At 41.4% G+C, this 27,490-nt stretch overlaps 1 protein-coding gene across 2 annotated transcripts; it reads right to left on the bottom strand.

Moving 5' to 3' along the window:
• Positions 1 to 2,794: 2,794 nt before the first annotated feature.
• On the bottom strand, positions 2,795 to 27,148 carry pamr1a (peptidase domain containing associated with muscle regeneration 1a). 2 transcript variants are annotated; one of them, XM_065012374.1, is made up of 11 exons: positions 26,910 to 27,148; positions 12,079 to 12,258; positions 11,189 to 11,314; positions 10,447 to 10,561; positions 9,982 to 10,199; positions 9,418 to 9,618; positions 8,281 to 8,568; positions 7,785 to 7,851; positions 6,887 to 7,149; positions 6,155 to 6,471; positions 2,795 to 4,712 (listed from the first exon to the last, which is right to left on the bottom strand). In XM_065012374.1, the coding sequence occupies exons 1-11, from the start codon at positions 27,127 to 27,129 to the stop codon at positions 4,140 to 4,142; spliced, it is 2,568 nt and encodes an 855-aa protein (XP_064868446.1). In that variant the 5' UTR covers positions 27,130 to 27,148; the 3' UTR covers positions 2,795 to 4,139. The 2 variants fall into 2 exon arrangements, with proteins under 2 accessions (XP_064868446.1, XP_064868447.1); XM_065012375.1 differs by lacking the exon at positions 9,418 to 9,618.
• Between the last annotated feature and the right edge of the window lie 342 nt (positions 27,149 to 27,490).

Below are 27,490 nucleotides of genomic sequence, written 5' to 3'. Positions count from 1 at the left end.
ACAATTCAATCACAATGACTTTTTGTTCATTAGTGTAACTGCCTTCTCCACTTGAACACGATGTTGCACAGTTACGATGCGAGTCATTGATTTAAAGAACAGTAACAGAAGCTTCAGGATGCCATTCCAACCACTTCTCAAATACATTCCATTTTATGGCCAACCATCATTTGGGTTACGCATTGATATCCACACTAACCGTGGTAGTGACTGTTGCTATGGTAGCATGCATGGGAAGAATCTCAATTGCTATTCCTTGACTCCTCGCGTCCTCTCTCTTCGCCTCCTTCTCAAAACGCCTCTGACCTTCTCCTCCAACGGTTCTTGAGAAGGAGGCGAGGAGAGAGGACGCGAGGAGTCAAGGAAATCCAACTGAGAATCTCCCATTGTGTAATTCCATTGGCTCTAAGGGTGTCGTCTTGTTCTGAGGAGCTGGGGGAAAGCTGAGGTGTCTGTCTGTCTGACAAACAGAGGATAAGGACGACAAATCCTCTAAGTGATTCTCAATGACTGACAGCACATGTTTGACTGTCTACAGTGAGGCTCACACACGCCAGCACAGACACGCAGGTACACACAACACACAATCACCTTCACAGTCATTTTAATGTACACAGTACATACAGCATAGTATAGTACAGTCCAATACTGTACAGTACAGTACAGCACAGCACAGAAAAGCACAGCACATACAGCATAGTATAGTACAGTATAGTACATTACAATACAGTACAGCACAGCACAGCACAGTATAGTATAGTAGAACATAGTACAGTACAGTATAGTATAGTACAGCATAGTATAGTGCGTACACCTACTGTACTGTACATAGGGAGGGACATACGGACAGACACAACAGAACAGTACAGTACATGCATACAACTATACATACAACTATACATACAACTATACATACACACATACGTTCAACAAAAAAGTATTTATTATTCTATTAATTAAATTATCCAAAATGTACAAAAAGCTTGTATTTATTAACCCCGGATGAAACAAGGCTATGATATGATTATGATATGATTATGATATAATTATGATATGGTTATGATATGATTATGATATGGTTATGATATGGTTATGATTATGATATGGTTATGATATGATTATGATATGATTATGATATGATTATGATATGGTTATGATATGATTATGATATGGTTATGATATGATTATGATATGATAATGATATGATATGATTATGATATGATTATGATATGATTATGATATGATTATGATATGATTATGATATGGTTATGATATGATTATATGATTATGATATGATTATGATATGATTATGATTATGATATGGTTATGATATGGTTATGATATGATATGGTTATTATGATATGGTTATGATATGATATGATTATGATATGATTATGATATGATTATGATATGGATTATGATATGATTATGATATGATTATGATTATGATATGATTATGATATGGTTATGATATGGTTATGATATGATTATGATATGGTTATGATATGATTATGATATGGTTATGATATGGTTATGATATGATTATGATATGATTATGATATGATTATGATATGGTTATGATATGATATGATTATGATATGGATTATGATATGATTATGATATGATTATGATATGGTTATGATATGGTTATGATATGATTATGATATGGTTATGATTATGATATGGTTATGATATGATTATGATATGATTATGATATGATTATGATATGATTATGATATGATATGACAATGATATGACTATGATATGGTTATTATATGGTTATGATATAATTATAATATCGGTTATTTTATTGTGATTTTATGGTTATGATATGGTTATGATATGATGATATGATTATGATATGGTTATGATATGATTATGATATGGTTATGATATGATTATGATATGGTTATGATATGGTTATGATGATTATGATATGATTATGATATGATTATGATATGATTATGATTATGATATGATTATGATATGGTTATGATATGGTTATGATATGGTTATGATATGATTATGATATGGTTATGATATGGTTATGATATGGTTATGATATGGGTATGATATGGTTATGATATGATTATGATATGGTTATGATATGGTTATGATATGGTTATGATATGATTATGATATGATTATGATATGATTATGATATGGTTATGATATGGTTATGATATGATATGTTATGATATGGTTATGATATGGTTATGATATGGTTATGATATGATTATGATATGATTATGATATGGTTATGATATGATTATGATATGATTATGATATGGTTATGATATGGTTATGATATGATTATGATATGATATGACAATGATATGACTATGATATGGTTATTATATGGTTATGATATAATTATAATATCAGTTATTTTATTGTGATTTTATGGTTATGATATAATTATGATATGGTTATTTTATGATTATATGATTATGATACAGTTATGTTATGGTTAGTTTATGGTTATTATATGGTTATTTTATGGTTATGATATTATTTTATGGTTATTATATGGTTATTTTATGGTTATTTTATGGTTATTATATGGTTATTATATGGTTATTTTATGGTTATTATATGGTTATTATATGGTTATTATATGGTTATGATATTATTTTATGGTTATTATATGGTTATTATATGGTTATTTTATGGTTATTATATGGTTATTATATGGTTATTATATGGTAATATCAGTTATTTTATTGTGATTTTATGGTTATGATATAATTATGATATGGTTATTTTATGATTATATGATTATGATACAGTTATGTTATGGTTATTTTATGGTTATTTTATGGTTATTTTATGGTTATGATATTATTTTATGGTTATTATATGGTTATTTTATGGTTATGATATTATTTTATGGTTATTATATGGTTATTTTATGGTTATGATATTATTTTATGGTGATTTTCTGGTTATGATATGGTTAAGATATGGTGATTTTATGGTTATGATATGGTTACGATATGCTTATGTTATTGTTATTATATGGTGATTTTATGGAAGAACTGGGACATTTTCAGATTGCAGAAATTGTGTACATATCCTTGCGACATGGGGCTTTGCTTTATCATGCTGAAACATGAGGTGATGGAGGCGGATGAATGGCACGACGATGGGCCTCAGGATCTCGTCATGGTATATTTTGTTAATATGTTGTGAATGTATTATAATGTTCAAAAAAAATGTTTAACTGCCTTTATTTTGCTGGACCCCAGGAAGAGTAGCTGCTGTCTTGTTAGCATCTATTGGGGAGCCATAATACATTCAAATACGATATCTCTGTGTACTCAAATTGCCATCGATACAATGCAATTGTTTTCATTGTCTGTAGTTTATGCCTGACCATACCGTAACCCCACTGCCACCATGGGGCACTTTGTTCACAATGTTGACATCAGGTCTGTGGTCTGCGGTTGGGAGGCCGTTTGGATGTACAACCAAATTCTCTAAAACAACGTCCTAGGCAGTTTATGGTAGAGAAATTAACATTAAATTATCCGGCAACAGCTATTGTGGACATTCCTGCAGTCAGCATACCAATTGCACTCTCCCTCAAAACTTGAGACATTTGTGGCACTGTAACCAAACGGCACATTTTAAAGTGTCCTTTTATTGTCCCCAACACAAGGTGCACCTGTGTAATGATCATGCTGTTTAATCAGCTTGCTGATATGCCACACCTGTCAGGTGGATGGATTATCTTGGCAAAGGAGAAATGCTCACTAACAGAGATGTAAACACATTTGTGGACAACATTTGAGAGAAATAAGCTTTTTGTGTGTATGGAGCATTTTCTGGGATCTTTTATTTCACCTCATGAAACATGGAACCAACACTTTACATGTTGCGTTTATATTTTTGTTCAGTGTACATAATAGTAATTAGTGGTAAATATACATCATAGTAAATAGTGCCAGGGATGACTGTCCTCCCCACATCTCGTCTTAGGAAGTTTCCAATTGGCTCAGCCGAATGCACTGTCAAGCGCTTAGCCCTGTTATCTGTTTCAGGGAACTGGCAACACTGAGTAAGTGAGTTGTTAGAAAAATAACACAGGCTGTCAATGATGGTGACAGAGTGGCTGAGACTGGAGTCAAATCAGAGATCTACTTCATGTTTTTCTGTATCCAGTCTTTGAAGTTGTTTATCCGGGTATGGACTGTGTAAAGCCCTGGGCCACAGTTCCATTTCTCATAACCAAAACTTTCTAATGCCAGAAGCTCCCAGACAACACTATCATCCCCCTGTCCCCCCGAAGGACCCGATGATGGCTTAGTGGCAGGAGATGGTATGATTGTAATGCCTGCACTGACAGTGGGACAAGGCTTGGTGGGATTGAGAGGGTGGCGCATTGCACACAGCATATTGTCAGTGATGGTGACAGGGGCCCCGCTCTGAGCAAACTGCCTCTCGCACTGAACGACATCCCCCAGCTCGACTACTCCAGTCTGGGCTGTCTCGGCGTCTAGGCTGGGTTTGGAACTGGACCTTGAGTCAGATGTAAGGAGCCAGCCTGTGGCATAGCCCTGTGTGGCGGTCACCTCCCCACCTTGCATTTTGGGGAGACACACGGGCAGCACACGCTCACTGATCTTGGCCTTGTCCCGTAGCTTCAGAACGGCCAGGTCCGAGTCCAGTGTCACAGGATCAAAGCTGGGATGGACCAGGACAGAGGAAACCTGTTGGATCAGAGGAGACATGAGACAGATGGACCACAATGAATGCCGTGCGGAGAGTTAGAGCAGTGGCAGCTTGCTTGGCTCAGTCTAAACACATAAGTGTCCCAGCATGCAACTTGGCCGGACCTAAGTACAGCTTACTGACTTGCCATGTGCATTGAGATTTGGTCGGTGAGGTTGGCAACAATAGTCTTACAATCTGTTCTCCGGAGGGAAGTGTTTGTGCATAACGCAAGGAGGTCTAATTGTTTAGGACCAACCCCCAACCTTAGTTTCCTACATCTCCCATTGACATGACAATATATGATTTATACCAGTGTGTCATACAGATCTTAGTAGGATCTTAATTTGATCACCCTGTTGCAGAAGAACAGTGCTGGAAATGTAAAACCTGTAGTGTATTTGAGGTTTAGAAAGGCTTCTGAAGTTTGTAATTTACACTTTGAAATGACAGTCTTGATTAGCCTTATGCAAAATGTATCAACCCCAACAAACATGTCCATTAATTATAATCCATATAATACTTCACATTTCCTGCTGCTGCAAGATTATTTTCCTGCTGTTGCAAACTGGTTCAAATTAAGATCCTACATCTGTAGGTGTTTCTCAGTTCAGGATTTGAAGTGACTATATTGTCCAACATTTTAGCACCTTATGGGCCTACATTTACCTAAGGATTTTACAATGCTGACAGAAATGTGTTTCAGTGAAATCTGATGATATCCAATGATATGTAATATCATATGTATTTACTGATGATATCCAAATATTATAATTTGTTGGACATTATTATGTGGAGGACACAGGATCTTTTAATGTTTTTTTACAGTTACACCACAAGAAGTATTAGAGGAATAATCTGATATAATATGGAAATCAAGACAATTAGACTGCACCTTTAAAATGGGCCTATCATAAATCACCTTGGCATGTTTTGGTAGGCATTAAAGGAGCAATCTACAGTTCATTGATCCACTTATGAATTAATGATAAATACCCATTGGTACCCATTCTTATATACATTCTTTTAGTTCAATTGTCGTACCCCATCTGAACTCAACATATAAGCTTATTTTGCTCCAATGTTTGTAAACAATGTAAATGTAAACAAACACTGTATAGCCTCAAAATACGGTTACAATATAATTTTCTACATCATTATGTATGGTCAGTCCTTGCAATCCATGGTCAGTCCTTGCAATCCATAGCTGTGTCTAAGACATTGAGAGTGGTGACATTTCTCCAGCCACATTCCACAGCTTTTTACCAAAAACAGTGGTGGTGTGTCTGCTTTGTTATTGTTTAAACTGCAGATTGGACCTTGTAGACGTTGTCAAGACAGTATTATAACGGCTTCACAACTGTATTCACAGACTTCAAGAGAGACTTTTACCCCCTGTGTAGATAGAGCATCCCCCTAGCTTAGCATCACTCACACCCACCTGCAGTTGTTTCAGTGTCCTCATCTGGCCCGGGCTGTGCATTCCCATCACCACTTTAATGTTGGCTGGATCTACCCACTGCGGCTTGCCCACTCCTGCCACCACCAGGCAGTGAGCTGCCACCAGCACACTGAGCTGGGTGACTAGTGCTCCACTGCACGCCAGTTGCCAGGGAGAGGAGGCCTCCTCTGGTGCCGTCTGTAGGCCAGAGCCAGCTCTGTGGATGATGTGGGAGCGGAGGTAGATGGCTGCATGCCAGGGCCATCCAATCTCAGTGAGGTTCTGATGGCTGAAGCCTGCTGGGAGTTGACCACACACTGTTACAGAAAGAGAGAGGAGTAGGTGTCAGAGATGGGAGAGGAAATAGGTTGTTTCTGATTATATTTCTAACTACCATGTACACCTATGGAGGCAGGTAGCCTAGCGGTTAAGAGTGTTTGGTCAGTAACCGAAAGGTCGCTGGTTCGAATCCCTGAGCCAACTAGCTAAAAAATCTGTCAAATGTGCCCTTGAGCAAAGCACTTAACCAGAGCATCTGCTAACTGATGTAAATGCATTAGGGACATTTGAACAGTGTTTCATTAATGTGTACTGAATTGTATAAATGGATCAAATAAAGTGGGACCATATTTGTAAAACCAAATCTGTTCATTCCCTCAAGACATTGGCTGACTAAGTTTGAGTACATCTCCCTTTCTTTGCATCTGTTCTTTAAGTCAGCGCTGCCCTCACCTGGCGAGCAGGAGACATGATGCCCGCTCCACCTGCCAGTCTTCAGACAGGTGCGCTGGGGGCTACCGTAGTGTTGGTAGAGAGAGGAGGCACACTCATACTCTATGCTAGTGGACAGCTGGTGGAAACCACGGGGTAATTCCCTCAGGACAGGGTCTTGGGTGCTGGGGAGGTTCCCTGAGGAGGGTGGGTCCATGCCAGGGGGGTGACTGTCATAGACCTTATGACTGGATGAGGTGTGAAGCCTGTGGACTGGACTATTCCTGTAGGAAAAAAACAAAAACCTGTAGACATTTGTCCCTCTGTGGACTGAGTTTGACACCACTGCTGTAAAATAAAACCTAATCCACTCAAAAACTAGAAGCAGTGTATAAATTCAATCAAGGTGCCGGCTTTGTACAGATTGACATACAAACAGTCAGAATGAGACTATAATAGTAGAATAGTACGGCTCATGCCTGGATGTACGGGTCATACCTGGATGTACGGGTCATACCTGGATGTACGGGTCATGCCTGGATGTACGGGTCATACCTGGATGTACGGGTCATACCTGGGTGTACGGGTCATACCTGGATGTACGGGTCATACCTGGATGTACGGGTCATACCTGGATGTACGGGTCATACCTGGATGTACGGGTCATACCTGGATGTACGGGTCATACCTGAGTGTACGGCATCATAGCTGGATGTACGGGTCATACCTGGGTGTATGGCATCATAGCTGGATGTACGGGTCATACCTAGATGTACGGGTCATACCTGGATGTACGGGTCATACCTGGATGTACGGGTCATACCTGGATGTACGGGTCATACCTGGGTGTACGGGTCATACCTGGATGTACGGGTCATACCTGGATGTACGGGTCATACCTGGGTGTATGGGGTCATACCTGGATGGGGCCTTTGGCTTCACAACTTTGTGTCTCACCAGCTCAGATACCTTAGGCTCTCGACAGGCTGTGAACACAGAGGAAGAGCCCTTAACCACGTAATCAACAGTCCAGTAACATAAACAGCAGCACTAAAGCACTATACAGTCTGATGTTATTTAAGCAATAAGGCCCAAGGGGGTGTGATATATCGCCAATATACCACGCTTAAGGGCTGTTCTTATGCACAACGCAACAAAGAGTGCCTGGACACAGCCCTTAGCCGTGATATATTGGCTATATATCACAAACCCCAGAGGTGCCTTATTGCTATTATAAACTGGTTACCAACGTAATTAGAGCAGTAAAAATGTATGTTTTGTTATACCCGTGGTATACTGTCTGATATACCACGGCTTTCAGATAATTAGCATTCAGGGCTGGAACAAGTCAGTTTATAAATGTGGATAAACATGTGCAGGTGTTTTATATAAATGGCTGTTTGCTGTCAGTATACCTCTCACACACAGTGGTTGCCGGCCACTCCACGAGCCATCTGGGAGACAGGTGCTCCGGGAGCCGCCACTCAGGATGTAGGAGGGGTTACAGAAGTAGTCCACTGTGTCAGGACCTCCTCCAGAGCCCCGGACCAGCTGGAGGTAGCCATGGTGCAGCCTGGCTGGAGGAGGACACACCCCGAGCCCTCTGACTGGGTCTGCACCCCTCTGACTGGGTCGAATGGGCTCTGACTGGGTCTGCACCCCTCTAACTGGGTCGAACGGGCTCTGACTGGGTCGAATGGGCTCTGAGAGACACAAAGAGATGGAGGAGAGTCATGTTTTGAGAAATGGGCTGGTTATTCAATGGTCTACCATGACTATGGTGTGTATGTTCATTCCTTGTGTACTCTCTTCTCGTTTTCCTTGTGTACTCTCTTCTCGTTTTCCTTGTGTACTCTCTTCTCGTTTTCCTTGTGTACTCTTCTCGTTTTCCTTGTGTACTCTCTTCTTGTTTTCCTTGTGTACTCTCTTCTTGTTTTCCTTGTGTACTCTCTTCTTGTTTTCCTTGTGTACTCTCTTCTTGTTTTCCTTGTGTACTCTCCTTGTTTTCCTTGTGTACTCTCTTCTCGTTTTCCTTGTGTACTCTCTTCTCGTTTTCCTTGTGTACTCTCTTCTCATTTTCCTTGTGTACTCTCCTTGTTTTCCTTGTGTACTCTCCTTGTTTTCCTTGTGTACTCTCTTCTCATTTTCCTTGTGTACTCTCTTCTTGTTTTCCTTGTGTACTCTCTTCTCATTTTCCTTGTGTACTCTCTTCTCGTTTTCCTTGTGTACTCTCTTCTCGTTTTCCTTGTGTACTCTCTTCTTGTTTTTCTTGTGTACTCTCTTCTCGTTTTCCTTGTGTACTCTCTTCTTGTTTTTCTTGTGTACTCTCTTCTTGTATTCCTTGTGTACTCTCCTTGTTTTCCTTGTGTACTCTCTTCTCGTTTTCCTTGTGTACTCTCTTCTCGTTTTCCTTGTGTAGTTTATTTTATTGACACGTGAGGCATCATCTAATGTAATGCACCTGTTCCATCAGTACTCAGGTCTGCAACATTCCTGTCTGTGGAGGGGCTCAATAACGTTGATCCATTCATTTACATGATCTTTAACTTTACCTTTATCTACCTTCCCACAGATGGGCACCGTGCCACTCCAGGTGGCGTTGGGCAGGCAGGTCCTCTGGGGGCTGCCAGTCAGTGTGTAGGGTGGGTGGCACAGGTACTGAACAGCCAGGAGCTCATCCTCCAGGCCGTACACAGAGAGGAGCTCCCCGTTCACGGGCCTCGCTGGCAACACACACACCTGACTCCTAGCAACTGGAAGGCAGAGAGAGTGTTGTCTGTGTAGAAATATTATATCAACCATCCCCAGTTTGGTCTGGACTCCTGAAATGACCCGTAGCCTTTTCCTGCAGTCAGTGACCAATAGCGCCCCCTTTTGGCCTCATGGGTGGAATGTTATATTTTAAATAAAAGATTTACAAAGAAATTTAACTGATGAAAATCTGGTGTTTCTATGTCAAACAGTTTTGTTATATGTCAGTCTCCTGTGCATATAAAGTGCTGACTGACAGACCTGCCTGATTTAAATCATCTTGGCCAAAATGTAACCATATAAGGACATGCAACATCTATGCTAAAGTCTTGTTCATAAGGGCAATAAAACCTGCCTGTAGCTACCTGAGATCTGCTGAAAAGCGGCAAAGAAGCCATCAAAGTTGTTGTAGCCATCTGAGACAAACAGGACGTGCAGCCTGCTTCCAGAGGTTCTGATTGGTGGAGGCAGCTCATTCCCACAAAACCGGCCAATGACGGGGGAGCTCAGGCTGTCACCATCTCGCAGCTCCACGTAGTCATAGTGACAGTTGTGGTCAGGCTCTAGACTAAGCATGGAGAACCTGGGCGGATCCAAACAAGGTCTTTGTTATCATCATGTTTGGCTGTTAAGTAGGATAAGATATTAATCTATATAGTGTCCATACTAGGACATCATCTTACTAAAAAAATTCAGTACGGATCCATGAAAGCTGCGACTGGATTGAGACAGACAACTTCCTCATAGAATAACATTCAACTTCATGAAAGCAAATGAGAGATTCAATGAATTTGACAGTGTGGTACAGTATAATCAATTCAGGGACCCACCTGAGCTCCACGTTCTCCCCTTTCTCTACCTGCACCCTCCACTCACAGTGCGCATTGATGGGGTAACTCTCCAGCATGATGTGGCCCTGGGCTCTACGAATCACTCCTCCACATGCTAGGGACAAGAACACATACTCTGAGCTCCCATAATGCAACACAAAATAACTAGAGATTAGAACATAGATGTTTGTAGCAAGTCATTCAAGTCGATGTGTAATGAACAGCGTTGGGGAAGCTCCTCTGAAAATATAGTTCACCAAGCTACCAATTACATCACATCGGCAGAGGTTGAGCTACACTGAAGTTATAAACACAGCTTTCTTAACTGAACTTACTTTTGATTTGATTTGATACACTGTATAAATATAAAATGTCATAGAATACAAATTGCAAGAACAGATCACACTAGAGTCAGAAGATAACATAGTGTTTAATTTAGCCTATTAAACATACAAACTATGTTTCAAGTGAGAATTAGACAGGTCAGATGAATTTGACAGGTAGGATGCCAAAAAAGTAAGAAAATGATTGCCTACTTCACACATTTTCTTTTAGCAAAAAAAGTAGTGTGTAGTTCCAGTATTTAGATACACCACTATATGGCTAAAAAGTAATTAACTACTGAAATGTTACCAACATTTCAATGTAGTTCACTACTCCCCAACACTGGCAATGAAACAAGTGAAAAACTCCCAAGGACTGTAATTTAGAAAATGCTCTACCCCTGAAACAGCTGACTCACTCTTGCAGTCTCCACCTGCCCAGCCCTGACGACAGTCCGTACAGAATCTCCCTCGGATGAAGAAATCATCCTTGGCCTCCCACGTCCCATTGTGACAGGTTTTACAGTTCTCAAACAGACTGCAGCCTGAGGGAAGAGGAGAAACAGGGGAGCCAGGAGATCAGGTCAGTGTTCTGCAAGCAGCTAAATGACATGTAATTTCAACCAATGTTTAATCACGTTCAATGTTTTGGTTCAGTTAAACGTTAATAAATCTGTAAGAAAAGTGAATCCTTGTAATTACATCTTAACGTTAAAGCATTATCAACATGTGAAGAATAAGAAGACAAATGTCAGTGTGCAAACAGTTTGGGTAAGAAAGCTGGAAGGGAGAAACAGAGAAGCAGTAGAGGGCACAGATTAAATAGAAGGAGACAGATGTCTCACAGGATGTAGAAATCTGAAGCGTCCGTTTACAGCTTCTTCTCACCACCAAATTTGGTGATGGGAGGAAGTCCAGGGGCGGAACGTGGGAGAAAATGGAGCTAAATGAAACTTGGTGTCAATACAGTTCTCTTCCCAAATTACAATCTGTTATGAACAGAGTGAACTAAGTTTTGTGTACTTGACCCTTTACCAAAGTTCCCAAAAATGGTTTTGTTTACAAGGAATGCAACGGCGAATTGAATTATTGCACATGAACACTTCACAAAGAAGGTGTTACCTAGCAGAAATATGCAAATATATGCTAAAACATGACAACAGGATCTCGCTAGGTCGTGCTTGGTTCTGCCCACCTCCATGCCTGTTCTGCCCAACATGCTTAATTTGCTCCCACTGGAAATGACAACGATGAGATATTTGGGGGTTAGTTACCAGTATCTTTGGTAGAGGTCTGATAGGTTGTTTACCAGGGTGGATGATGCAGGGGTCACACTGGTCCAGTTGGTTGCGGCAGCAGGGGACGGAGTAGCCCACCCGTGCCCCCTGGGAAGGACATCTACACTGGATCAGCTGGTACTCACAACAGTCCCTACACATGTGGTTCCACTCTGAGCTGGGACACTTGTCATCCACCACACCTCTGGAATCTAAAATCAATCAATCAGTCAATCAAATGTATTTCCTAAAGCCCATTATAGCGGTGGCAAGTAGCCTAACGGTTAGAGCATTGGGTCATTAACCGAAAGGTTGCTAGATCGAATCCCCGAGCCCGGCAAGTTGAAGAATGTGCCCTTGAGCAAGGCACTGAACCCTAATTGCTCCAAGGTCACTGTTGACAATCGCTGACCCTGGTCGTGACCCCATTCCCTGAGGGTGTCTCAGGGAGAGTTGGGATATGCAAAAAGAAACACATTTCCAATTCACACATGTATTAACACATACCTGCACAACACATGATACCCAGCCTAAACTCAAAACAACAAGCAATGTCGTATCAAGGGAGTTTCACATAGAGAGACTGGCATGTTGTGAATCAAGGTATCCTAGTGGTTAGAGTGTTGGACTTGTAACCAGCAGGTATCCTAGTGGTTAGAGTGTTGGACTTGTAACCAGCAGGTATCCTAGTGGTTAGAGTGTTGGACTTGTAACCAGCAGGTATCCTAGTGGTTAGAGTGTTGGACTTGTAACCAGCAGGTATCCTAGTGGTTAGAGTGTTGGACTTGTAACCAGCAGGTATCCTAGTGGTCAGAGTGTTGGACTTGTAACCAGCAGGTATCCTAGTGGTTAGAGTGTTGGACTTGTAACCAGCAGGTATCCTAGTGGTTAGAGTGTTGGACTTGTAACCAGCAGGTATCCTAGTGGTTAGAGTGTTGGACTTGTAACCAGCAGGTATCCTAGTGGTTAGAGTGTTGGACTTGTAACCAGCAGGTATCCTAGTGGTTAGAGTGTTGGACTTGTAACCAGCAGGTATCCTAGTGGTTAGAGTGTTGGACTTCTAACCAGCAGGTATCCTAGTGGTTAGAGTGTTGGACTTGTAACCAGCAGGTATACTTGCCAAAATAATATTTAGCTACAGTTTGAATGCAACACAAAACAAGGACGCCTCGTCTGTACATACATTTGAAAGCAACACAAAACAAGGACGCCTCGTCTGTACATACATTTGAAAGCAACACAAAACAAGGACGCCTCATCTGTACATACATTTGAATGCAACACAAAACAAGGACGCCTCTTCTGTACATACATTTGAAAGCAACACAAAACAAGGACGCCTCGTCTGTACATACATTTGAAAGCAACACAAAACAAGGACGCCTCATCTGTACATACATTTGAATGCAACACAAAACAAGGACGCCTCGTCTGTACATACATTTGAAAGCAACACAAAACAAGGACGCCTCGTCTGTACATACATTTGAATGCAACACAAAACAAGGACGCCTCCTGTACATACATTTGAATGCAACACAAAACAAGGACGCCTCGTCTGTACATACATTTGAATGCAACACAAAACAAGGACGCCTCCTGTACATACATTTGAAAGCAACACAAAACAAGGACGTCTCGTCTGTAGTCGCAACACAAAACAAGGGACGCCTCGTCTGTACATACATTTGAAAGCAACACAAAACAAGGACGCCTCGTCTGTACATACATTTGAATGCAACACAAAACAAGGACGCCTCGTCTGTACATACATTTGAATGTTTCCTCTCTGTACTGGAATAATGTTTTTTGGGGATGAAGATCTGGTTATCATATTCGTTTGACTAGGGCTCTATAACGCTACGTTAAACCTGGCAGACCAATTCTAATATATATTTTGTCCACTAATGTGTCTTTTGACCAATCAGATCAGCTCTTTTGCCAATGATTAGGGCAAAATATCAGAATTGTGCTCCCTGTGTAAACGCAGCCATAGCTACATTAGCAGTTTGGGTCCTGGATGCTGAAACAGCCTTCTAGCAGTGTGTATAACAGACAATATGCCACGGGTATGATGCAAAACTAATTTGTGTTGGTAAACAGTTTATAATGGCAATATGGCACCTCAGGGGTTTGTGGTATATAGCCAATGTATCACTGCTAAGGGCTGTGTCGTAAGAACAGACTTTAGGTGTGGTATATTGGCCAAGATATAACAACTCCTCGGGCCTTATTGCTTAAGTATAGCATGTGTACACTGGAGGAGGGTTTAGGGTAGCAATCCTCTGTGAGACTATAATTGGTTAGATACCTCTCATCAACTTCCAGATGCCTTGTGGCAAGTTCTATGTGATTCTATGCTGTGATTCTACAGTTCTCTGGTGACTAACTCTGCTGAGTGGGTTCATCCTATTGGAACAGGGCTAATGTGCTTGAATCATAAATTCATGGTTCACAGTTCACATCGTGCTCCCCCAGGGGTCATTACAATAGCAAGAAACCCCCCCAAACCCAATCTGACCTTGTCTCGTGATGGTTCCAAAGGCATGTCTTTAACCCTCTACAGACTAACCCCTGTCTAATCTGGGGTTCTACTATCTATGTGGAATTGTTTTAAAAAGGTCACACCAAGGGTCATTTATCTATTTGATTAGACATTTTAAGACCCCTTGAAGTATAAAATACAATATAAAAACAAATAGTTTATGAAAAAATGTATTTGGCCAAACTGCTCGTACAAACACATCGAATAACAGATTCACTACATGGAACAACAGATGGTCCCCCCCCAAAAAAAAAATCTAAAGGAAGTTTGTTCTGAAGTGTCTGTCATTTGTTGTTGTTTTAGCATTAAGTCTCCATATATACTTCCATTCATTTTTCAACTGTTACCGGGGGACCTTCAGGAAGGTCTTGTGAGGCCTGTGGGGGTCCTAGAGCATAACAACCACATGTACGTGTTCATGGGAGTCTCACATCCTATTAGTGTGTAGCCCAAACTGTTGGGACGCTACAGACAGAAGTCTGGTGTCCTACTTCCGGGTTGGAGCGAGCGGTTGCATCCGCACTTCGGTCCGCAGGTTGTATAACTTTTCATTACATTTCATTACATTTCATTATAGTACAACGGTTTGATTTGTCTAATCTTAGCAATTTCTTCCTAGCTAGCTACATAGCCGTCTTTGTATCAAAGATAATTGCGTAATTATCGTATTTTCGTGCCTAACGTAGTCAACTGCTATCTGCCCAGCAGCTAGCCAGCTAGCCAGCTAGCAAACGCCCATCGTCTACCGAATAGCAGCACTGTAAAAACTATTACACTCAACTGAACGACTTGATTAGTGTAGTGTTAGCTAGCTACATAGTTGTCTTTGCTGTCTTCGTATCAAGATAATTGTGTAGTTTAGAGTGTGTAGTTTTAGAGTGATTATCTTAATTTACAAAGGTTAGCTAGCCAGCTATTTGTCGTCTTAACGTAGGAGGCACTGCTAGCTAGCCAACAGCTAGCCAACGTCTACCGAATAGAACTTCCTCACTCAACAACAAGGATTCCGCTCGCTCCACAGGTAGTATCACATTTTCATTTCATTTCATTACAGTACAACGGTTTGATTTGTTTGATCGTAGCTAGCTACATAGCCGTTTTGTATCAAAGATAATTGTGTAGTCTAGAGCGATTTTCTAGGTTAGCTAGCCAGCTACAGTCGTTCTTTTAACGAACGCAACGTAATCAACACTGCTAGCTAGCCAGCTAGCCCCGAATAGCAGCACTGTAGAAACTATCACACTCAACGGAACGACTTGATTAGTGTAGTGTCAACAACGCAGCCACTGCCAGCTAGCCTACAAAGTCAACAACGCAGCCACTGCCAGCTAGCCTACTTCAGCAGTACTGTATCATTTTAATCATTTTAGTCAATAAGATTCTTGCTACGTAAGCAACTTTCTGAACATTCGAGACGTGTAGTCCACTTGTCATTCCAATCTCCTTTGCATTAGCGTAGCCTCTTCTGTAGCCTGTCAACTATGTGTCTGTCTATCCCTGTTCTCTCCTCTCTGCACAGACCATACAAACGCTCCACACAAAACAAGGCCGCGCCACCCTAATCTGGTGGTCCCAGCGCACGACCCACGTGGAGTTCCAGGTCTCCGGTAGCCTCTGGAACTGCCGATCTGCGGCCAACAAGGCAGAGTTCATCTCAGCCTATGCCTCCCTCCAGTCCCTCGACTTTGGCACTGACGGAAACATGGATCACCAAGACAACACCGCCTCCTACTGCTCTCTCTTCGTTTGCCCATGTTCTCACACACCCCGAGAGCTTCTGGTCTGGTGGCACCGGGATCCTCATCTTCCCAAGTGGTCATTCTCTCTTTCTCCCCTTACCCATCTGTCTATCGCCTCCTTTGAATTCCATGCTGTCACAGTTACCAGCCCTTTCAAGCTTAACATCCTTATCATTTATCACCCTCCAGGTTCCCTCGGAGAGTTCATCAATGAGCTTGATGCCTTGATAAGCTCCTTTCATGAGGACGGCTCACCTCTCACAGTTCTGGGCGACTTTAACCTCCCCCACGTCTACCTTTGACTCATTCCTCTCTGCCTCCTTCTTTCCACTCCTCTCCTCTTTGACCTCACCCTCTCACCTTCCCCCCTACTCACAAGGCAGGCAATTCGACCTCGGCTGACCTCATCTTTACTAGATGCTGTTCTTCCACTAACCTCATTGCAACTCCCCTCCAAGTCTCCGACCACTACCTTGTATCCTTTTCCCTCTCGCTCTCATCCAACACTTCCCACACTGCCCACACTGGATGGTTTCGCGCCGTCCCAACCTTCGCTCTCTCTCCCCGCTACTCTCTCCTCTTCCATCCTATCACCTCTTCCCTCTGCTCAAACCTTCTCCAACCTATCTCCTGATTCTGCCTCCTCAACCCTCCTCTCCTCCCTTTCTGCATCCTTTGACTCTCTATGTCCCCTATCTTCCAGGCCGGCTCGGTCCTCCCCTCCCGCTCCGTGGCTCGACGACTCATTGCGAGCTCACAGAATAGGGCCCGGGCAGCCGAGCGGAAATGGAGGAAAACTCGCCTCCCTGAAAACCTGGCATCCTTTCACTCCCTCCTCTCTACATTTTCCTCTTCTGTCTCTGCTGCTAAAGCCACTTTCTACCACTCTAAATTCCAAGCATCTGCCTCTAACCCTAGGAAGCTCTTTGCCACCTTCTCCTCCCTCCTGAATCCTCCTCCCCCTCCCCCTCCTCCCTCTCTGCAGATGACTAGTCAACCATTTTGAAAAGAAGGTCGACGACATCCAATCCTCGTTTGCTAAGTCAAACGACACCGCTGGTTCTGCTCACACTGCCCTACCCTGTGCTCTGACCTCTTTCTCCCCTCTCTCTCCAGATGAAATCTCGCGTCTTGTGACGGCCGGCCGCCCAACAACCTGCCCGCTTGACCCTATCCCCTCCTCTCTTCTCCAGACCATTTCCGGAGACCTTCTCCCTTACCTCACCTCGCTCATCAACTCATCCCTGACCGCTGGCTACGTCCCTTCCGTCTTCAAGAGAGCGAGAGTTGCACCCTTCTGAAAAAACCTACACTCGATCCCTCCGATGTCAACAACTACAGACCAGTATCCCTCTTTCTTTTCTCTCCAAAACTTTTGAACGTGCCGTCCTGGCCAGCTCTCCTACAGTATCTCTCTCAGAATGACCTTCTTGATCCAAATCAGTCAGGATTCAAGACTAGTCATTCAACTGAGACTGCTCTTCTCTGTATCACAGGCGCTAATGCTAAAGCTAACTCTCTCTCCTCTGCTCTCATCCTTCTAGACCTATCGGCTGCCTTCGTTGTGAACCATCAGATCCTCCTCTCCACCCTCTCCGAGTTGGGCATCTCCCGCGGCCCACGCTTGGATTGCGTCCTTGACAGGTCGCTCCAACCAGGTGGCGTGGCGAGAATCTGTCTCCTCACCACGCGCTCTCACCACTGGCGTCCCCCAGGGCTCTGTTCTAGGCCCTCTCCTATTCTCGCTATACACCAAGTCACTTGGCTCTGTCATAACCTCACATGGTCTCTCCTATCATTGCTATGCAGACGACACACAATTAATCTTCTCCTTTCCCCCTTCTGATGACCAGGTGGCGAATCGCATCTCTGCATGTCTGGCAGACATATCAGTGTGGATGAGGGATCACCACCTCAAGCTGAACCTCGGCAAGACGGAGCTGCTCTTCCTCCCGGGAAGGACTGCCCGATTCCATGATCTCGCCATCACGGTTGACAACTCCATTGTGTCCTCCTCCCAGAGCGCTAAGAACCTTGGCGTGATCCTGGACAACACCCTGTCGTTCTCAACTAACATCAAGGCGGTGGCCCGTGTAGGTTCATGCTCTACAACATCCGCAGAGTACGACCCTGCCTCACACAGGAACACAGGTCCTAATCCAGGCACTTGTCATCTTCCGTCTGGATTACTGCAACTCGCTGTTGGCTGGGCTCCCTGCCTGTGCCATTAAACCCCTACAACTCATCCAGAATGCCGCAGCCCGTCTGGTGTTCAACCTTCCCAAGTTCTCTCACGTCACCCCGCTCCTCCGCTCTCTCCACTGGCTTCCAGTTGAAGCTCGCATCCGCTAAAGACCATGGTGCTTGCCTACGGAGCTGTGAGGGGAACGGCACCTCAGTACCTCCAGGCTCTGATCAGGCCCTACACCCAAACAAGGGCACTGCATTCATCCACCTCTGGCCTGCTCGCCTCCCTACCACTGAGGAAGTCCAGTTCCCGCTCAGCCCAGTCAAAACTGTTCGCTGCTCTGGCCCCCAATGGTGGAACAAACTCCCTCACGACGCCAGGACAGCGGAGTCAATCACCACCTTCCGGAGACACCTGAAACCCCACCTCTTTAAGGAATACCTAGGATAGGATAAAGTAATCCTTCTCACCCCCCTTAAAATATTTAGATGCACTATTGTAAAGTGGCTGTTCCACTGGATGTCATAAGGTGAACGCACCAATTTGTAAGTCGCTCTGGATAAGAGCGTCTGCTAAATGACTTAAATGTAAATGTAAATGTAAGTCGGCAGATCGTCTTTACCGACTTACGACGAGTTCTAATACTTTTGTGGGGGTTGTAGAGCAAAACGGAGAACACCACCGTGTTCGTTAGAGTATCATCTTTCCATAGAGGGGTCAGGCCAAACTCTTCGGATGCTACAGACAATTTTGTGAGAAGACCCATTTTTGGGATGTCTCATGGTCTGACAAATATCTAGCTCTAGCTCTGTCACCTTTCACCTTTCACCTTTCACCTTTCACCGCAGATTCGGAAGTGCAACATTGGCGGATTGAAATATATCTAGGTGAACAGATATCTCTAGTTTAAACTGACGTCTTTTTACAGGGATTATTTTGTTATGCTAATTCGATTTCTAGGGGGTTTAATAGAGTACTACAGTCATACATATTCTCATTACAGTCTGGTCAAAATGAGTGTTACAATACATAGAAAATGTCCTCAGCTTTCTAACAGAAGGAAATCCAGACTTGACTAGGTCAGTGACGAGAGAAGTTAACTCAGACTTGACTAGGTCAGTGGCTAGAGAAGTTAACCCAGACTTGACTAGGTCAGTGACTAGAGAAGTTAACTTAGACTTGACTAGGTCAGTGACTAGAGAAGTTAAAACCCAGACATGACTAGGTCAGTGACTAGAGAAGTTAACTCAGACTTGACTAGGTCAGTGACTAGAGAAGTTAACTCAGACTTGACTAGGTCAGTGGCTAGAGAAGTTAACTCAGACTTGACTAGGTCAGTGACTAGAGAAGTTAACTCAGACTTGACTAGGTATGTGACTATAGAAGTTAACTCAGACATAACTAGGTATGTGACTATAGAAGTTAACTCAGACATGACTAGGTATGTGACTATAGAAGTTAACTCAGACATGACTAGGTATGTGACTATAGAAGTTAACTCAGACATGTCTAGGTATGTGACTATAGAAGTTAACCCAGACATAACTAGGTATGTGACTATAGAAGTTAACTCAGACATAACTAGGTAAGTGACTAGAGAAGTTAACTCAGACTTGACTAGGTCAGTGACTATAGTTAACTCAGACTTGACTAGGTAAGTGACTAGAGAAGTTAAAACCCATACATGACTAGGTCAGTGACTATAGAAGTTAACTCAGACTTGACTAGGTATGTGACTAGAGAAGTTAACTCAGACTTGACTAGGTATGTGACTATAGAAGTTAACTCAGACATGACTAGGTCAGTGACTATAGAAGTTAACTCAGACATGACTAGGTATGTGACTAGAGAAGTTAACTCAGACATAACTAGGTATGTAACTAGAGAAAGACATGACTAGGTCAGTGACTAGATGGAAAACCCAGACATGACTAGGTATGTGACTAGAGAAGTTAAAACCCAGACATAACTAGGTAAGTGACTAGAGAAGTTAACTCAGACATAACTAGGTATGTGACTATAGAAGTTAACCCAGACTTGACTAGGTATGTGACTATAGAAGTTAACTCAGACATAACTAGGTAAGTGACTAGAGAAGTTAACTCAGACATAACTAGGTATGTGACTATAGAAGTTAACTCAGACTTGACTAGGTCAGTGACTATAGAAGTTAACTCAGACTTGACTAGGTCAGTGACTATAGAAGTTAACTCAGACATGACTAGGTAAGTGACTAGAGAAGTTAACTCAGACATAACTAGGTATGTGACTATAGAAGTTAACTCAGACATAACTAGGTATGTGACTATAGAAGTTAACTCAGACATGACTAGGTATGTGACTATAGAAGTTAACTCAGACATGACTAGGTCAGTGACTAGAGAAGTTAACTCAGACATGACTAGGTCAGTGACTAGAGAAGTTAAAACCCAGACATGACTAGGTATGTGACTAGAGAAGTTAAAACCCAGACATAACTAGGTAAGTGACTAGAGAAGTTAACTCAGACATAACTAGGTATGTGACTATAGAAGTTAACCCAGACTTGACTAGGTATGTGACTATAGAAGTTAACTCAGACATAACTAGGTAAGTGACTAGAGAAGTTAACTCAGACATAACTAGGTATGTGACTATAGAAGTTAACTCAGACTTGACTAGGTCAGTGACTATATAAGTTAACTCAGACTTGACTAGGTCAGTGACTATAGAAGTTAACTCAGACATGACTAGGTAAGTGACTAGAGAAGTTAACTCAGACATGACTAGGTAAGTGACTAGAGAAGTTAACTCAGACATGACTAGGTATGTGACTAGAGAAGTTAAAACCCAGACATAACTAGATAAGTGACTATAGAAGTTAACTCAGACATAACTAGGTATGTGACTATAGAAGTTAACTCAGACATAACTAGGTATGTGACTATAGAAGTTAAAACCCAGACTTGACTAGGTCAGTAACTATAGAAGTTAACTCAGACTTGACTAGGTATGTGACTATAGAAGTTAACTCAGACATAACTAGGTATGTGACTATAGAAGTTAACTCAGACATATCTAGGTATGTGACTATAGAAGTTAACTCAGACATGACTAGGTATGTGACTATAGAAGTTAAAACCCAGACTTGACTAGGTATGTGACTATAGAAGTTAACTCAGACATAACTAGGTATGTGACTATAGAAGTTAACTCAGACATAACTAGGTATGTGACTATAGAAGTTAACTCAGACATGACTAGGTATGTGACTATAGAAGTTAACTCAGACTTGACTAGGTCAGTGACTATAGAAGTTAACTCAGACATGACTAGGTAAGTGACTAGAGAAGTTAACTCAGACATAACTAGGTATGTGACTATAGAAGTTAACTCAGACATAACTAGGTATGTGACTATCGTTAACTCAGACATGACTAGGTATGTGACTATAGAAGTTAAAACCCAGACTTGACTAGGTATGTGACTATAGAAGTTAACTCAGACATAACTAGGTATGTGACTAGAGAAGTTAACTCAGACTTGACTAGGTATGTGACTAGAGAAGTTAACTCAGACTTGACTAGGTAAGTTACTAGAGAAGTTAACTCAGACATAACTAGGTATGTGACTATAGAAGTTAACTCAGACTTGACTAGGTATGTGACTATAGAAGTTAACTCAGACATGACTAGGTCAGTGACTATAGAAGTTAACTCAGACATGACTAGGTATGTGACTAGAGAAGTTAACTCAGACATAACTAGGTATGTAACTAGAGAAGTTAACTCAGACATGACTAGGTCAGTGACTAGAGAAGTTAACTCAGACATGACTAGGTCAGTGACTAGAGAAGTTAAAACCCAGACATGACTAGGTATGTGACTAGAGAAGTTAAAACCCAGACATAACTAGGTAAGTGACTAGAGAAGTTAACTCAGACATAACTAGGTATGTGACTAGAGAAGTTAAAACCCAGACATGACTAGGTATGTGACTAGAGAAGTTAAAACCCAGACATAACTAGGTAAGTGACTAGAGAAGTTAACTCAGACATAACTAGGTATGTGACTATAGAAGTTAACCCAGACTTGACTAGGTATGTGACTATAGAAGTTAACTCAGACATAACTAGGTAAGTGACTAGAGAAGTTAACTCAGACATAACTAGGTATGTGACTATAGAAGTTAACTCAGACTTGACTAGGTCAGTGACTATAGAAGTTAACTCAGACATGACTAGGTAAGTGACTAGAGAAGTTAACTCAGACATGACTAGGTATGTGACTAGAGAAGTTAAAACCCAGACATAACTAGGTAAGTGACTATAGAAGTTAACTCAGACATGACTAGGTATGTGACTATAGAAGTTAACTCAGACATAACTAGGTATGTGACTATAGAAGTTAACTCAGACATAACTAGGTATGTGACTATAGAAGTTAACTCAGACATGACTAGGTATGTGACTAGAGAAGTTAAAACCCAGACATAACTAGGTAAGTGACTAAGAAGTTAACTCAGACATGACTAGGTATGTGACTATAGAAGTTAACTCAGACTTGACTAGGTAAGTGACTAGAGAAGTTAACTCAGACTTGACTAGGTCAGTGACTATAGTTAACTCAGACTTGACTAGGTAAGTGACTAGAGAAGTTAAAACCCATACATGACTAGGTCAGTGACTATAGAAGTTAACTCAGACTTGACTAGGTATGTGACTAGAGAAGTTCAAACCCAGACATGACTAGGTATGTGACTAGAGAAGTTAACTCAGACTTGACTAGGTATGTGACTAGAGAAGTTAACTCAGACTTGACTAGGTATGTGACTATAGAAGTTAACTCAGACATGACTAGGTCAGTGACTATAGAAGTTAACTCAGACATGACTAGGTATGTGACTAGAGAAGTTAACTCAGACATAACTAGGTATGTAACTAGAGAAGTTAACTCAGACATGACTAGGTCAGTGACTAGAGAAGTTAACTCAGACATGACTAGGTCAGTGACTAGAGAAGTTAAAACCCAGACATGACTAGGTATGTGACTAGAGAAGTTAAAACCCAGACATAACTAGGTAAGTGACTAGAGAAGTTAACTCAGACATAACTAGGTATGTGACTATAGAAGTTAACCCAGACTTGACTAGGTATGTGACTATAGAAGTTAACTCAGACATAACTAGGTATGTGACTATAGAAGTTAACTCAGACTTGACTAGGTCAGTGACTATAGAAGTTAACTCAGACTTGACTAGGTCAGTGACTATAGAAGTTAACTCAGACATGACTAGGTAAGTGACTAGAGAAGTTAACTCAGACATGACTAGGTAAGTGACTAGAGAAGTTAACTCAGACATGACTAGGTATGTGACTAGAGAAGTTAAAACCCAGACATAACTAGATAAGTGACTATAGAAGTTAACTCAGACATAACTAGGTATGTGACTATAGAAGTTAACTCAGACATAACTAGGTATGTGACTATAGAAGTTAAAACCCAGACTTGACTAGGTCAGTGACTATAGAAGTTAACTCAGACTTGACTAGGTATGTGACTATAGAAGTTAACTCAGACATAACTAGGTATGTGACTATAGAAGTTAACTCAGACATATCTAGGTATGTGACTATAGAAGTTAACTCAGACATGACTAGGTCAGTGACTAGAGAAGAAAAATGACTAGGTATGTGACTAGAGAAGTTAAAACCCAGACATAACTAGGTAAGTGACTAGAGAAGTTAACTCAGACATAACTAGGTATGTGACTAAAAGACTTGACTAGGTATGTGACTATAGAAGTCAACTCAGACATAACTAGGTAAGTGACTAGAGAAGTTAACTCAGACATAACTAGGTATGTGACTATAGAAGTAACTCAGACTTGACTAGGTCAGTGACTATAGAAATTAACTCAGACTTGACTAGGTAAACTATAGAAGTTAACTCAGACATGACTAGGTAAGTGACTAGAGAAGTTAACTCAGACATGACTAAAGTGATGAGTAGTTAACTCAGACATGACTAGGTATGTGACTAGAGAAGTTAAAACCCAGACATAACTAGATAAGTGACTATAGAAGTTAACTCAGACATAACTAGGTATGTGACTATAGAAGTTAACTCAGACATAACTAGGTATGTGACTATAGAAGTTAAAAAGACTTGACTAGTCAGTCTATAGAAGTTAACTCAGACTTGACTAGGTATGTGACTATAGATAAATAACTAGGTATGTGACTATAGAAGTTAACTCAGACATATCTAGGGTGAGTATAGAAGTTAACTCAGACATGACTAGGTATGTGACTATAGAAGTAAAACCCAGACTTGACTAGGTATGTGACATAGAAGTTAACTCAGACATAACTAGGTATGTGACTATAGAAAGAACTAAAATGACTAGGTATGTGACTATAGAAGTTAAAACCCAGACTTGACTAGGTATGTGACTATAGAAAACTCAGATAAAATGTGACTATAGAAGTTAACTCAGACATAACTAGGTATGGACTATAGAAGTAAAATAACTCAGACATGACTAGGTATGTGACTATAGAAGTTAAAACCCAGACATGAAGGTAACTATAGAGTTAACTCAGACTTGACTAGGTATGTGACTAGAAGTTAAAACCCAGAAACTAGGTAAAATAGAAGTTAACTCAGACATAACTAGGTATGTGACTATAGAAGTTAACTCAGACATGACTAGGAGAAGAAAGTTAAAACATAACTAGGTATGTGACTATAGAAGTTAACTCAGACATGACTAGGTATGTGACTAGAAAGTTCAAAATGACATGACTAGGTATGTGACTAGAGTAGTTCAAACCCAGACATGACTAGGTATGTGACTAGATAAAGACTTGACTAGGTATGTGACTAGAGAAGTTAACTCAGACTTGACTAGGTAAGAAGAAAGATAAAACATGACTAGGTCAGTGACTATAGAAGTTAACTCAGACATGACTAGGTATGTGACTAGAGAGGTTAACTCAGACATAACTAGGTATGTAACTAGAGAAGTTAACTCAGACATGACTAGGTCAGTGACTATGAGTTAACTCAGACTTGACTAGGTATGTGACTATAGAGAAAACCCAGACATGACTAGGTAAAATAGAAGTTAACTCAGACATAACTAGGTATGTGACTATAGAAGTTAACTCAGACATGACTAGGTAAAATAGAGTAGTCAGACATAACTAGGTATGTGACTATAGAAGTTAACTCAGACATGACTAGGTAAGTTACTAGAGAAGTTAACTCAGACATAACTAGGTATGTGACTATAGAAGTTAACTCAGACATGACTAGGTATGTGACTAGAGAAGTTCAAACCCAGACATGACTAGGTATGTGACTAGAGAAGTTCAAACCCAGACATGACTAGGTATGTGACTAGAGAAGTTAACTCAGACTTGACTAGGTAAGTTACTAGAGAAGTTAACTCAGACATGACTAGGTCAGTGACTATAGAAGTTAACTCAGACATGACTAGGTATGTGACTAGAGAGGTTAACTCAGACATAACTAGGTATGTAACTAGAGAAGTTAACTCAGACATGACTAGGTCAGTGACTAGAGAAGTTAACTCAGACATGACTAGGTCAGTGACTAGAAGTTAAAACCCAGACATGACTAGGTAACTAGAGAAGTTAAAACCCAGACATAACTAGGTAAGTGACTAGAGAAGTTAACTCAGACATAACTAGGTATGTGACTATAGAAGTTAACCCAGACTTGACTAGGTATGTGACTAGAGAAGTTAACTCAGACATAACTAGGTATGTGACTATAGAAGTTAACTCAGACATAACTAGGTATGTGACTATAGAAGTTAAAACCCAGACTTGACTAGGTCAGTGACTATAGAAGTTAACTCAGACTTGACTAGGTATGTGACTATAGAAGTTAACTCAGACATAACTAGGTATGTGACTATAGAAGTTAACTCAGACATAACTAGGTATGTGACTATAGAAGTTAACTCAGACATGACTAGGTATGTGACTATAGAAGTTAAAACCCAGACTTGACTAGGTATGTGACTATAGAAGTTAACTCAGACATAACTAGGTATGTGACTATAGAAGTTAACTCAGACATAACTAGGTATGTGACTATAGAAGTTAAAACCCAGACTTGACTAGGTCAGTGACTATAGAAGTTAACTCAGACATAACTAGGTATGTGACTATAGAAGTTAACTCAGACAGTTATGCCCATATGACTCAGAGAGGAAATAAATGACTCAGCAAGTGCAAAAGAAAAACTCTAACAATGGAAGTTGTGTGAACAGTTCAGAATAGGGAGGCTAATACAAGTTACAGCAGGCTTCGTAGAGTCATACATCTGAATGAAATGAGTTGTCGCCAGTATATGATGGAATCATGGCTCTAGCTCTTACCGTGGGGCCAGGCAGTTGCATGAAGGCAGAGTAGAATGACATGGAGAAGAAGAGGCAGGAGGTGTCTGGGTTGCAGATGAGGGGGCATTGTCGTCCTCCCAGTGGGCTGCACCCTCTGGCACACAAGGACCATAGAACTAGGAACCAGAACACACATGATGTCACTGAGGAGTGACAGGAGTCTGGAATCTAAAGTGTTCCTGTTCAGAACACTCCACATCAATCCCACTATCCTCTCGTTCTCTGGGCTCTAGATGCAAAGCAGCTGTTGAGGAGAACACACACTCACCACACTAAAGAGAGAGATTTAACCCTTTCTTTTCACCAGGAGTCACACTGGCATTCTGCTCTCTCTCTCTCTCTCTCTCTCTCTCTCTCTCTGTGTGATGATGGACAAGCTCCATGCATACTCACCATGCATCTGAACTCTCCAGCTTCTGTTTTTACAGACGTGCCATGTTGAGTTCTGGAAGTCCAAAGGAAAAGGGGAGTGGCTGCATATTGGCATGTCGAGAGTGTTGCAGGGAAAAACACTGTCACTTTTAATGGAGAGAACAGAGATGGCGAGTTGATGATACTCC

This window comes from Oncorhynchus nerka, linkage group LG27 (genome assembly GCF_034236695.1).
Source record: "Oncorhynchus nerka isolate Pitt River linkage group LG27, Oner_Uvic_2.0, whole genome shotgun sequence".
Classification (NCBI taxonomy): Eukaryota; Metazoa; Chordata; class Actinopteri; order Salmoniformes; family Salmonidae; genus Oncorhynchus; species Oncorhynchus nerka.
Note: the sequence above shows the minus strand (reverse complement) of the source record. Positions and strands in the feature narration are given on the sequence as shown.